General features: G+C 46.3%; 1 protein-coding gene across 1 annotated transcript in view; it reads left to right on the top strand.

The window, feature by feature from the left end:
- Window positions 1-12,672, top strand: part of PPP1R27 (protein phosphatase 1 regulatory subunit 27) — a 36,168-nt gene extending 23,496 nt beyond the window's left edge. The window contains exon 3 of the mRNA XM_088474754.1: window positions 9,901-12,672. Within this exon, the coding sequence (XP_088330880.1) occupies window positions 9,901-10,024 (124 nt within the window). The 3' untranslated portion in view covers window positions 10,025-12,672. The remainder of the gene's footprint in view (window positions 1-9,900) is intronic.
- Window positions 12,673-13,291: the final 619 nt, after the last annotated feature.

The following is a 13,291-nucleotide window of genomic DNA, read 5'->3' as shown; positions in this document are numbered from 1 at the left end:
CCCTGATTGGAGCTTCAGTGAGCTGTCTCCACCCGGGTCCAAGGTGCAGTGTAAAAGGGGTTGGGTATGGAATCCCTGAGGTCAGAATACCAACAACAGCATCTCAACTGTCAGAATCCGGACGTCTAAAGGTAAGTAGCCTAACCCTAACCCACCTTTCCCACAGCCTAACCCTCCACTACCCCCCCCCAGCCTAACCCTGACCCTCCCCCTAGTGCCTAACCCTAAACCTCCCCCTAGTGCCTAACCCTAAACCTCCCCCTAAACGTAATTTTATTACTGTTTTGTTTCCAATTGTAAAACTCAATGGACTATGCTGCTACTATGGAATCGGTATGAAATACCGCCAATCGGGATCCTGGCGGTCAGAATCCCGAACCCGGGATCCCGACAGGGTTAACATACCGACACTTGTTGGCCAGTATGCTAACCCTCCCTCTCTCCCTACCCTAACCCTCCCTCTCCCCCCTAGTGCCTGAATCCAACCTCCCCGCACCCTAAACCTAACCCTCCCCCCTTATTTCCTAACCCTCCCCCTAGTGCCTAACCCACCCCCGATCCCATTACTTACCTTTGGCATTCTGGCAGTTAGGAAGCCGGCGCCGGGATTCTGACTGGCGTCGGTATTCTGGCCCAGGTAATGTCAGCATCGGCATCCTGACCGCCGGGATGCCGAACGCATACCGCTACTATATAAATGACTGTTAAGAAACAAAAATAACTGAGTGGGGGGCATTCCGTACCTTAGTGGTTAGTGGGTGACTTTTGTTTGCTTGTGAGTTGTTCACAGCCTGTAAAGCAATTTTTCAAGTTACCCCAGCAAAAGTACCAATTTATATTAAAGCAATGAGGGATGGGGTGGAAACCTATAATGCTGATATGTTGATCTCTGGCAGAACACTGTCATATGCCAAACAAATAACCCGGGTCGACGTTTGCTATAAGAGAGTCTAAAAATAATAACCTGGGCCGAGGGTCACGCAAAAGAGAAGCCGCTGACTGGAGCTAGTGCCATAGCTAGTGCTCCCGATGCTGGCCACGCTCCTCTGTATGATGTCACGTTGAGGGGGCGTGGCCTGCACCCAGGTGATTGCGCTCTGGGCTGCCGTCTGGAGCGTTGTGACCTAAAGACGCTACATGTGGCACAGCTGCAGAGATTCTGGCAGCAGGGTGCCATTACAAGCACCCTGCTAGCCAGTTGCAGGAGCTGTGGTTGAGCGGTGGTGCCGTCCACAGAGCACTGCGCTCTGTGCGTTCGCACCACTCGCACACCCCTAGTTACGACCCTGATTGGAGCTTCAGTGAGCAGTCTCCACCCAGGTCCAAGGTGCAGTGTAAAAGGGGTTGGGTATGGAATCCCGGAGGTCAGAATACCAACAGCAGCATCTCAACTGTCAGAATCCAGACACCTGAAGGTGAGTAGCCTAACCCTAACCCCTAACCCACCTTTCCCTCAGCCTAACCCCCCACTACCCCCCCCAGAGCCTAATCCTGACCCTTCCCCTAGTGCCTAACCCTAAGCCTCCCCCTAACCGTAATACTTACCGTCGGGATGTCGGCAGTCTGGCTTCTGGAGCCGAGATTCCGACTACTGTCAGGATTCAGTCACTGATTTTCTGATCTCCAACATCCCGTCCGCTGCGATGGTGACTATATCCCATGTAAAAAGAATCTAACTATGACTAAGGCTATGACATGGTTGGAACCATGTTCAAAAACCCGGGTCGGACACAGAATTTTGGTGGAAAATGGGTATTAGTCTAATGAATGGGCAGTACACATTTTTATAGTTCTCAAAATGTTTTTTTCCTCTTTTTTCTAACCCATCTCCATGTAAATCTTACATTGGGTTAGTGAACGTATTCCATCAGCTCTTTAGCACCCTCTAATGGTGGCTATATATAGAATACCAACTCTGGGTTTAGAAACATTACCATTTATTTCCTTGCAGTCAGAATATCACAAGATGTAAACAACTTGTTTAGTGCTGCTGGGGGAAGTCTAAGTTTTATTTTTTTTCTCACTAGCTTAACACAAAAGTACTGTGACAAGAACACTGGAATAGTGTGTGAAGGCAGGTTTATTTGTCCCAGGCTTCTGAGCTACATGTTTTAAAAACCCCAGGAAAATGTTTGTTGGTTACTTGCCTACTCTCCCGGCACCCCAGAAGATTGGGAAAGTCTACCTGCTGGCCTGCAACAGGCATCCGCTCCCCATCTCCCTTGTAAGAGGGCAGTCCAGGGGAGCCGATGACATGATTCGCGCAGTTGCGTCCCCGATTAGTGGCACGTCCCCCCTGCTATACCGGTCTAGGCTGCCTCTTCCTGGAGGAGGCAGTCACATTGTCGGCAAGTATGATTTGTTGTTATTTAAGCGGCTTCATGAGAGCTTTTGGGCTTTGGTAAAAACTCGTTATGGGTTCCTGGGGTTATAGATGGAGAGTGAGGGTGGGCTCCATCCATTAGGCCCATTTTAGGTCATTAGGGCCTCCAGCCTATGAGTAGGCTGGTTAGTACTTGCACCTGTGTGAATATGTGAATAAAAATGGCAGGCTGAATATCCAGTCTCTCACTGCCTGGAGAATGGGATTGCAGTCTCTGGGCCCTATTTACTTCAATCCGCATTTAAAATGCGGTTGTAGAGTGATATTTTTGGCTAAATTCGCATTGCGAATATAGGAAATATCACAGGGATTTATCAAAAATCTCTTGCAATCTCTATCGCAAGAAATAGTGAGATGTCCACGCATGTGCCGCCGACTCATCAACTTACCTTGGTGAGTGGTGCCTCCGGTGATGTCCTCTGGGGCTCCGGTCAGCTGGTCTCCATCCTCTGCACTGTGACTCCGGTCAGTTGCTCTATGCAGCAGGTCACAGTGCAAGAGCCCAGAGACCAGCTGACCGGAGCCCCAGGGACATCATCGGAGTACTGATAATCGGCCCCTGGATGCAGGTAAGTGGGGTTTTTTTTACTTTGTTTTTCAGTGATCAGCTTGTGGTCTCTTTAGACCACACAGCTGATCACAGGGCCCGGCTGTGCTCTGCCTGTCACATTTTTTTATAAAAAATAATATTGATACATAGGGCCCACTGTGAGAGAACACCTGCTACTAAAGGTGAGCTACAGTACACTTGCTGAAACTTCCAATGATTTTGTAGTTGACAGTCAGGAAAAATGTAAGTTTAATAAGTGCCGGACAGGCAAGGTGTTTATTTTGAAGTTTTATTTTATTTCTCAGCTTAATAAAACTGGACAGGTCAGTTATACCCCAAACCTTCAACTTGTATGATCTCTCAGCTGCTGTTCACTACTGTCTACCACAGGAGATGGTACCTATCCCCCAAACTTGTTACATTACATCATACTTACCGACTTACTGGTTGCCCCCTCCGGGAGGTTGGCACGGCGGTTGGCGTGGCTCAGCGTAGGTAGACAGTGCGGGAGGTGTGATGACGCTATCACATCATCATGGCCCCGATATTACTGGCATTATAATGTTGGCAGCGTGGCTACGATGGAGTGATTCAGCACGAATTGCGTCATAGGCCGTCTGGACTGCCCACTTTAACCGGGAAGTGGACGGCTCCGGTCAGACGTGGTGCCTGACCTGGAAACTTGAATGCTCTTCCTGGCAGCCGGGATCCCTGTTTCCCAAAAACCATGTATAGATTTATCCTCAACTCTGCTCTCTCTCTCCCTGTACATCCAATCCCTCTCTAAATCCTTTTGTTTCCATCTCTGAAATATTTCCAGGATTAGAACATTCCTGACTATGGGCTCTATTTACTACAATCCGCATATTGAATGCAGATTGTAGTGTGATATTACCGAGTGAATTCGCATTGCGAATTCAGGCAATATCAGAGGGATTTACTACAATTCCCTTACAGGGACAGAGCTTGCGATAAAGCTCTGTCCTTGCAAATCCCCTTTGGAGCCTTATCATGGAATTTTCGCAAAAAATACCGTGATTAAGTGCCCGCGCATGCGCCGACCAGTTGCCACTGCTACCCCCCTGGCGCTAAGCTCCGCCCCCGCGATCACGGACCCCCCCCGCGACCCCCTCTCCCTTAAATACACTTACCTGTATGTTCCGGGCCTCCGGTGATGTTCTCCATTCCTCCGGTCAGGTGATCTCCCATACTGCACTGGCACCCGATCACCTGATGACCGGGCCACAGTGCACTCTGGGAGACCAGCTGACCGGATGGGAGTCATCACCGGAGGCCCGATCGCCGGTCCCTGGAGTCAGGTAAGTAAATTTTTCTTTTTACAACTTTTTTTTCTTTTTTTTTACAGTAATCAGCGTGTGGTCTTTTTAGACCACACAGCTAATTACTGGGACCGACTCCCGGCTCTGCTCTCCCCGTTAGAGCAGGGCAGGAGGCCGGTAACCGGGGGAGACCCTGGATAACGCCACCTCCAGGTGGCGTTATTATCACAGTGCTTTCCCTGATATTTTTTCACATTTTATTTTTAGTAACTCAGGTCGGATCACATTTCCCATTACAATTATGGGAAATGCGATCTGCTTTACTAAAAATTAGTGATACTTAGGGGTTGGAGTAGAATTTTACGAATTCTACTCCAATTGCCCTGTAATAACTATAGGTGATACTAAAATAATGTGAAAAGGGTGTGAAAACACCCTTTTTCACTTTATTTTAGTAAAAATAATGTTAATAAATAGAGCCCCAAGGGAGCCATTAAACCCCCATCGCAGCCCTTATTATCTCTTGTAAAGATTACTGTAATCTGCTCCTCGTCAACCTATTGATCTGCTCCCTTCAGTCTTTCCTTAACTACTTGCCTCATATTCCTCTCACCTTTACACCTTTGCTGTCACCCTGTCCTGTCTGCCTGTTTCCCTGTACTGTCTGCCTGACCCCCTATGCTGTCTGCCTGACCCCCTATGCTGTCTGCCTGACCCCCTATGCTGTCTACCTGTCTCACTCAGAATCAAAACTCCTCTCACACATGCAAAGCCCTCAACCTCTCTTCTCCTTTCTACATCATCCACCTGATTCCCACCAACACTCTCTACCGCCCACATCACTCTACCTATGACTGCTGCTTCCCTTCCTCCCCGATGAACTCCTCCCACACTGGGATGGATTTCTACCGTGCTGCTGCTATCCTCTTGAATTCCTCCCACACTCTCAGATACTTTCCCAACCTTCAAACATACCCTCAGAACTCATCTATTCACCAAAGCCTACCACACCTCCTCCCAACGCACCAGCCTTTGCAATCTATAACTCTGCTCCACCCCCTATATATGTTTACCCTAAGCCCTTGTAGAATGTAAGATCTTGCAGGCAGGGCCTTTTCTCCTTCTGAGATCTTTAAGTAATTATGTTATCTGCTGATTATGATATTATGCATATTAGTATATCTGTAAAGTTGTGAATTTGTCTTTAACTGTCCTCTCCCATCTATGTAATTTTACTGTATATTCCATCTACTATGTATGGAACCCTTGTGGCGCCTTATATATTATAAGATATTTATATAGCGCACACATATTCCGCAGCACTTTACAGATAAATAAAAATAATAATATCATGTGAATGACACCTCGAAGGCCAGATTTGTCCATGCCAAGCTTTTCCTGAACCCCTGTATGTGCCTCCACTAAATAATGTCCCACCCCAGTGCAGCAGCTGAGAACAATTAGATTACATACACACTTGGTAAATACACATTATATAATTGATCTCTAGGGTAATCACAAACATACTTTCCAAGTGCAGGATAAACCTAAAATGCAGCATATAGTATTGTAGGTGCAGTCAGCTCTGTAACGAGTACATAAGTTACTTTTAGCATAAAGATCAATGATCTCTATTGTGACAGGTATACTGCATTGAAGGTAAAAACCTTATTGTGTATGTATACTTACAATTCATTTAGAAACATATGGGCTTATGCAATAGGGTGCGATCTGCAGCCGCTGCGGGAACTCCTGCGAGTCTTCCCGTATTTTTAAAGCCACAATTATTTTAAAGGCAAAACCTCTTCCCATATTTTTAAAGCCACGATTATTTTAAGGCAAAACCTTGGTTTTGCCTTTAAAATAATTTTGGCTTTAAAAATACAGGAAGACTTGCAGGAGTTCCTGCAGCGGCTGCAGATCGCACCCTATTACATAAGCCCCATAGAATTCCGCATTAGAAAACCAATGTTACCATTAGTTTGGGGTTTCCAGCAAGATTACCTCTCAGTGCAGTATAAGTAGTTCACAATGCTGATCACTGTGTCGTGTAGTGCTAATGTCGCTAACCTTGTATTTAGCGTTTACACACCTAGCACTGGTGTAGCAGAGATATCATCTAGAGCCTATATAAGCACAGGAGAAGAGGGGTTATGCACTGAATAGGCGGCATTCTTCAGGGAACATGTGTAAGTGGCCATGGGGATTAGCATTTGTTTGACACTTACTAGGTATACATTACTGATTCTGTATCCATAGGCAGCTCCTACTGGACAAGTGCCATTAAGTACAGTGCTCAGCTAACATACAGCAATAGTTATGTTATAGGGGCCACTCACTGGTGGTGTCATTGAAAATTAAATAGGATCTTATTAGAATACTCGCTATATCTTACTAAACATATTCTAAAGGGTATACAAACTGGCATCTGTGAATGGGTATAGCTTACCATGTGGATAATTATATTTAGTTTAAAGCATGTGTATGCTTATAGCTGTACATTGTAATTATCTAGCACCTGGTGTTCTGCACAATGTTTACAGCTGCTATGCTTTTTTGGTGGGTTGTATACACCTGGTTCTAATAGTTGGGGAATAACTCCAAGGTGGGTGACATATAATATCTTTCATTTAAAATATGCTTATTTTCCATTTGGAAGTAAACAATGGCCTTATGGTGGAGGAATATCACACCATTGCTCAATGCATGCTCCAGGAACACAGCACGTATCTCCTCCTTTTATATAGAATTGTAATCTTACAATATAACTGTGACACGTTGAAAATATATATTTTTGTTTAAATACCTTTCATAAAAAAATAACAGTAGAGCGAGTGGGGAGGACAGAGGGAAATTGCAGCTTACAGCGCACTAGTGTATAAATTGATCAAAGAACTTTACAACAATAAAACAAAGGAATATATATCAGAAGACCAAGGTCATTTATGTCAATGACAGATTCTATTTGTGGAGTTACAAAAGAAAATGAACATCACCAGGGTCACTGGTGACCTAGGCTCCAGGCACAATCGCACTGATGGGCTATAGGCCAAGTGAGAATAGTGGGTCCAGACACAAGAACCAAATTGAGGAAAAGTCTCTCCACAAATGCCAGAAGGGCTGGTCTGGTGTTAAACCCTGGCCGAGCAGCTCCGACTCCCGGTGCTCTCAGTGTCCCAGTGTCCCAGCTGTTTAGTCTGCAGAATAAAAAGTATTACCACTAGAGATGAGCGGTTCGGATTCTGTGGAATCCGAACCGCTCCGAACATTGGGGATCCGAGTCCACCCGAACCCTGTTCGGGTGTTCACCGCCTGACTCGGATCCCCGTTCGGGGCCGAACGGCGGCCGCCTGATGTCGGATTCTCACTAGAGAATCCGACATCAGGTCTCCTCGCGTGTAGGGCAGAGCGCAGTGATAGCACTCTGCCCTACACAGACACAGACACACAGCCGCCAGCGGCAGCTGTGTGTTTGTTACAGCAGCCAATGAGAGTCACACAGACTCTCATTGGCTGCTGCACGGAGGGAGCCGGCTGGAGCTCACACATGAGCTCCGTCTTCCGGCTCCCTCCTCAGCGTGTGACAGAGCGGATGGCGCGGGAGCGGGGATACAGGTAAGTTTTATTTTTTTTATTTTTTTACTTGTCAAAGGTCCTGGGGCGCTACTGGGGGGGGGGGTCTGCACTACTGGGGGGGTCTGCTACTGGGGGGGGGCTATACTACTGGGGGGGCCATACTACAGAGGGGCCTGCTACTGGGGGGGCTATACTACTGGGGGGGGGTCTGCACTACTGGGGGGGGGTCTGCTACTGGGGGAGGCAATACTACTGGGGGGGCCATACTACAGAGGGGCCTGCTACTGGGGGGGGCTATACTACTGGGGGGGGTCTGCTACTGGGGGGGCCATACTACTGGGGGGGATCTGCACTATTGGGGGGCCATACTACAGAGGGGCCTGCTACTGGGGGGGGCTATACTACTGGGGGGGTCTGCACTACTGGGGGGGGTCTGCTACTGGGCAGGGCTATACTACTGGGGGGGCCATACTACAGAGGGGCCTGCTACTGGGGGGGGCTATACTACTGGGGGGGGCCATACTACTGAGGGGCCTGCTACTGGGGGGGGGCCATACTACTGGGGGGGCCTACTACAGGGGGGGCCATACTACAGGGGGGGCCCATACTACAGGGAGGGCTACTACTGGAGCAGCCTACTACTGGGGGGGCCTGCTACTGGGGCAGCCTACTACTGGGGGAGCCATACTACTGGGGGGGCATACTACTGGGTGGCATGCTAATGGGGGGCATACTACTGGGGGGGCCTGCTAATGGGGGACATACTACTGGGGGGGCATACTACTGGGGAGCATTCAACTGGGGGCACTGCATAGTGGACCGTACTACTAAGGGGACTGCATAGGGGGCACCACTGCTGGGGGACATTGTGTAAGGGACACCGCTACTGTGGGCATTGTGTAAAAGGGTCACTACTGTGGGCATTGTGTAAAAGGGGCACTACTGTGTGTCGTAACATAAATAAGAGACACTACTTTATGGTGTAATGTGAATCAGGCCCTATGTGCGGTGTAATGCTAATAAGATTGTGCACTGTGACTCCTAGGGCCGTAGCCCACTTTGTAAACAAGTACTGTGACTCTGCTGGCCGTACCCCACTGGGTGGGTGCACTACTTTTCATTTCTGCCACTGCTGTGTGGCAATGTGTCATAGATGTGCTTTATACTGTGGTGTCTGTGTCGTTGTGCCGCTGCTTTGTCGCTTAGTAACCAGTCAGCTCACTGCAACCTTTGGCCAATAATGTTGAAAACAATATTATAAGCTGTGATATGGTCTAAATTGACTGGAAATTAATGTTATTGAGGTTAATAATACTCTAGGAAGAAAAAAAAGACCAATTTATGTGATTTTAGCTTTTTTTGTCAATTTTTGTAAAAAAATCCAAATCCAAATCCAAATCCAAATCCAAAGCCAGTCACCGCAGTTTGGCAAATCCAAATCCAAATCCAAAGCCGGACGACGAATTAGAACCAAATCCAAATCCAAATCCGGCAAAAATGGTCCGGCGCACATCCCTAATTACCACCTGAGGTTGTGCACCCATGTACATGTATGTATATATTTTGTGTGATTCTGGTGATTGTGTCCCCCCTATTATATTCCATTCCTTTCCCATTTACTGCTTTTACTTTTTTCTGTACCTCTTTGTCTTAGAAAATAAATAAAAACAAATTAGAAAAATATAAATTGGCAGATAGCCCAAATATGAACATGGCGCTAAGTATGATGGGACCAGGGCCATAACTAGAGAGCAGGGCTCTGTGGACCCATGGTGGTCCCTGCATCTGACTAGCAGGTTATCTGGAACAGCAGCCTGCAGCCAATGTCACTGCTACAGCAGCCTCTACATTGCTGTTATTCCTGTCACTATGGCCCCACCCCCTCATCATGATGTCACGCGGTCAGGGGAGTGGGACGGCAGCACAGCACATCGTAAAGCCCTGTTATAGATGGGACAATAGGATGTCAGGAAAGAATTACAATGTTTACATACTAATTTAAATAACATCTTTATAACTCACACTGGGAGATGACATTTGCTTGTTACTTGTGTATTTTAATATATATGACTACACCAGTCTCTCGCTCTCTCTCTCTCTCTTCCATACAGATACCTCCTTTCTCTTGGAGCACAAAAAGATGTTGTGAACAGTGAAGGGGAGAAGCCATGTGAACTGATAGACTCTGACTGCGAAGAGTTAGTGCAGATCTTCTCAACAAAGGAGGGCGACTGACGGGCCCTTGGGCTGATTGCCAGTGAAGCAGGGTTGGAATTTTTTGAAATGTGCTGCTCTCTTGTGGTGGAACGTTGAGTGCAGAGGTTTCTCCATGGGTTCTCGTCTATTCAACCTAACTTATACCTGAGGAGATTCTTTATGTTATGCTACTGTCACACACACTGTAAAGGACAAGACGGTGACAAGCAACATAGTATATTTATACTGGTTCTTTGATAATATAATTAAACAAAACACAAAGTGAAAAGCATGTGTAAATTCACAATGGAAGTAGGGTGACCGTATTGTGACTGTTTACCGGTAACAATGGGCCCTGTCTACAAGTGCTGGACAATTACTTGACATGGAAAGCTGATATCTGACTTTGTTTTATTTATAGGGCAATGTATGTGCGTATGCAGAGCACTGTGTACTATAACTAACTAATCTACCAGCTACAGCATTGTAATCAATATGAAGAATACTGTACCTCTTTTACAGTTGGGCGCATTTACGAATGCATTGTTAGCAGAACACAACATGGATAAGAAAAGCATACTTATGTGTGTAGTCAGATGTATCCCAAGATGTGTCGTAGCATTTGTGCCTTATATACGTCAGGAGTACTAGTGTGTATACTTATGACTAGGCATAGATAAGGATGTGGCTTCACACTGTTAATTCTAAAGGGGGAGATGTATCAAACCTTTGAGAGAGATAAAGTGGAGATGTTGCCCATAGCAACCAATCAGCTTTTAACTGATTTTTTAAACTGTGCTGGATAAATGATAGCTATAAGCTGGTTTCTATTGGCAACTTCTCCACTTTATCTCTCTGAAAGGTTTCATACAGATGCCCCAAGTCACATTACCCTGTTAGTACACAATATAACAAAGTAAGAACTGCAAAACATATTCCATATAAATGTAATGAAATACTAATATCCACATGTCTATTGTTTACCCTCTTAAAGTCCAGAGGGAATCTACTGTCCTGCAGTAGTCTAAAAGGAAACGACAAATAATGACAAATATGCATATAGAGGGCCGTGATTTTATGTAACATAATGAATGAAGTAATACCAGCTGGAGGGGTCAGTAAGCAGGTAAATAGTGCTGCTGCTGGTGATGAGGCTGAGCATCACATATCCTTGCACCAGCCCTACAGTACCTGTAAAAGGGAGGTGTTCTTAGCAGGGGTGTATCTAGGGATCAAAGCGCCCCTGGCAATGTAATGGACTGATGCCCCCCTACCCCCTCCCTATGCAGTGACCCCAGTAGTAATCCCCCAGTAGTAATCCCCCCTATGCTGCATTGCCCCCAGTAGTAGTCCCCCTATACAGTGCCCCCAGTAGTAGACCCCAGTAGTAGTCCCCCCTATACAGTATGCCCAGTAATAGTCCCCAGTAGTAGTCCCCCCTATAGAGTGCCCCCAGTAGTGGCCACCTCCCCCAAATTGCCACCAGTAGTGGCCACCCCTATACAGTGCTCCCAGTAGTGGTCACCCCCCCCCATAAATTGCCCCTAGTAGTGGCCACCCCTATAAAGTGCTCCCAGTAGAGGGCACCCCCCCATAAAGTGCCCCCAGTAGCGGCCACCACCTATTTCAGTGCCCCCCCCCCCGTAGTGCCAGGCTTATACACACACACAAAAAGAACAAAAAAAAATTCAACTTACCTGATCCCCGCTCCTGACGCGACCACCGCTGTCCGCTCTAAGTCCTGACCGCTCTTCTCCTGCATGGGAGAGACGTCATGTCGTATGATGTCCCTCCCATCACATGCTGTCGGGGGAGCCAGAACACGGAGCTCATGAGTGAGCTCCAGCCGGCTCCCTCCACGGACAACGCAGCAGCAAATGAGAGTCTGTCTGACTCATTAGCTGGCTGCTATTAAAAACACACAGCCGCCGCTGGCTGCTGTGTGTTTGTAAACTGTGTAGGGCAGACCGCTCTCACTGCGATCTGCCCCACACTTGTGGGGCCGGGGGACTTGTCCACCCCTTGGCTGCTGGAGGCACTGCCGGACGGCGCCCCCCCTTTGGTCGCAGCCCCTGCCGAGTGCCATCCTGACCAATGGGTAGATACGTCCCTGGTTCTTAGGGTTGCTTTCACATCTATGTTGCACTTGCTTCAGCACACCCTTACTGTACTCATTTTACCCTTGATTGTCTCTGCCCACCCTCGGACACATATGCAGGCATAAGGGTCCGCAAAACTATGATATGCAACAATCATGCAAGGTACAGGAATTTATACTTCATGCAAAGTAAAATGGCCTGTGTCCAACTCTAAATGAGGCCTGTTGTCTGCAATTGAGTCTGTAACAAACATTTATTAAGTGGACACAGGGGGAGATGTATCAAGCCTTGGATAGAGATAAAGTACCATCCAATCAGCTGCTAACTGTCATTTTAGAGGCTGTTTTAGAAAAATTACAGTTAGGAGCTGATTGGTTGGTACTTTATCTCTCTTTCCACTTTGTCTCTCTCCAAGGCTTGATACATCTCCCTCTTAGTTGCAGTCTTTGAGATTTTCTTTTTTAAATTGAGTGAAGTCAACAAAATGTGTGCACAGCTGACCGGAAAACTCCCACTTGTGCTTGTTTATTCCCTGGAAATCATATTTTGTGTGTTTTATTTTATACCATAAAAAAAGTTGCAACTTTTTACTTTTTCTTTTATTTTTCAATGTAAAATAGGATGCTACAAACGAAAAACCTAAAGCCAGCCCATTTTTACTCTGAAAGCCATCTCAATAGTTGAAAAAAAGTTTTTCAAATTATAAATGCCTTTTTTTAATATAGAAAATGTGCTTTTTCCCTTACAGTTAGTGCTCATTCTGCCCTAGTTATTGTAAGAAACTACAGTATATCCTAAAGTAGGCACTCTGTATCCTCATGCTCCTCTAGCCATCATTGTTACTGGTGAAAAAATAAGTGACTGATAATGACCAAATAGTAAATATATATATAAAAAAAAAAAAAGTGAATAAAGTTAGCAAATAGTCATTTCTATTTCTGTGTCCCTGAACCATGCCCAGACTACCTAAATAACAAATTCATCTGGGTGTGCAAAACTCAAAGCAGATTATAACTGTGCAGAGTTGTGTTTAAAAGGCTGCTAATTGTAACGTTCCTGTTGATGTAGTATGAAAAGGTTTATTGTAGCATTCAAAATTGTATGTGATAATGTACATATTTTTTGTTATCTGAGTGTAAGGATTTGTCTTGTAAAATTTGATATTCAGCTAGCCAGAGACGGGACGATCCTGCCAGACTCGTCTTTA

The sequence above is a fragment of the Taudactylus pleione genome, unplaced genomic scaffold (assembly GCF_031769625.1).
Source record: "Taudactylus pleione unplaced genomic scaffold, aTauple2 ptg000016l, whole genome shotgun sequence".
NCBI lineage: Eukaryota > Metazoa > Chordata > Amphibia > Anura > Myobatrachidae > Taudactylus > Taudactylus pleione.
This window is presented reverse-complemented; position numbering and strand designations above follow the sequence as displayed.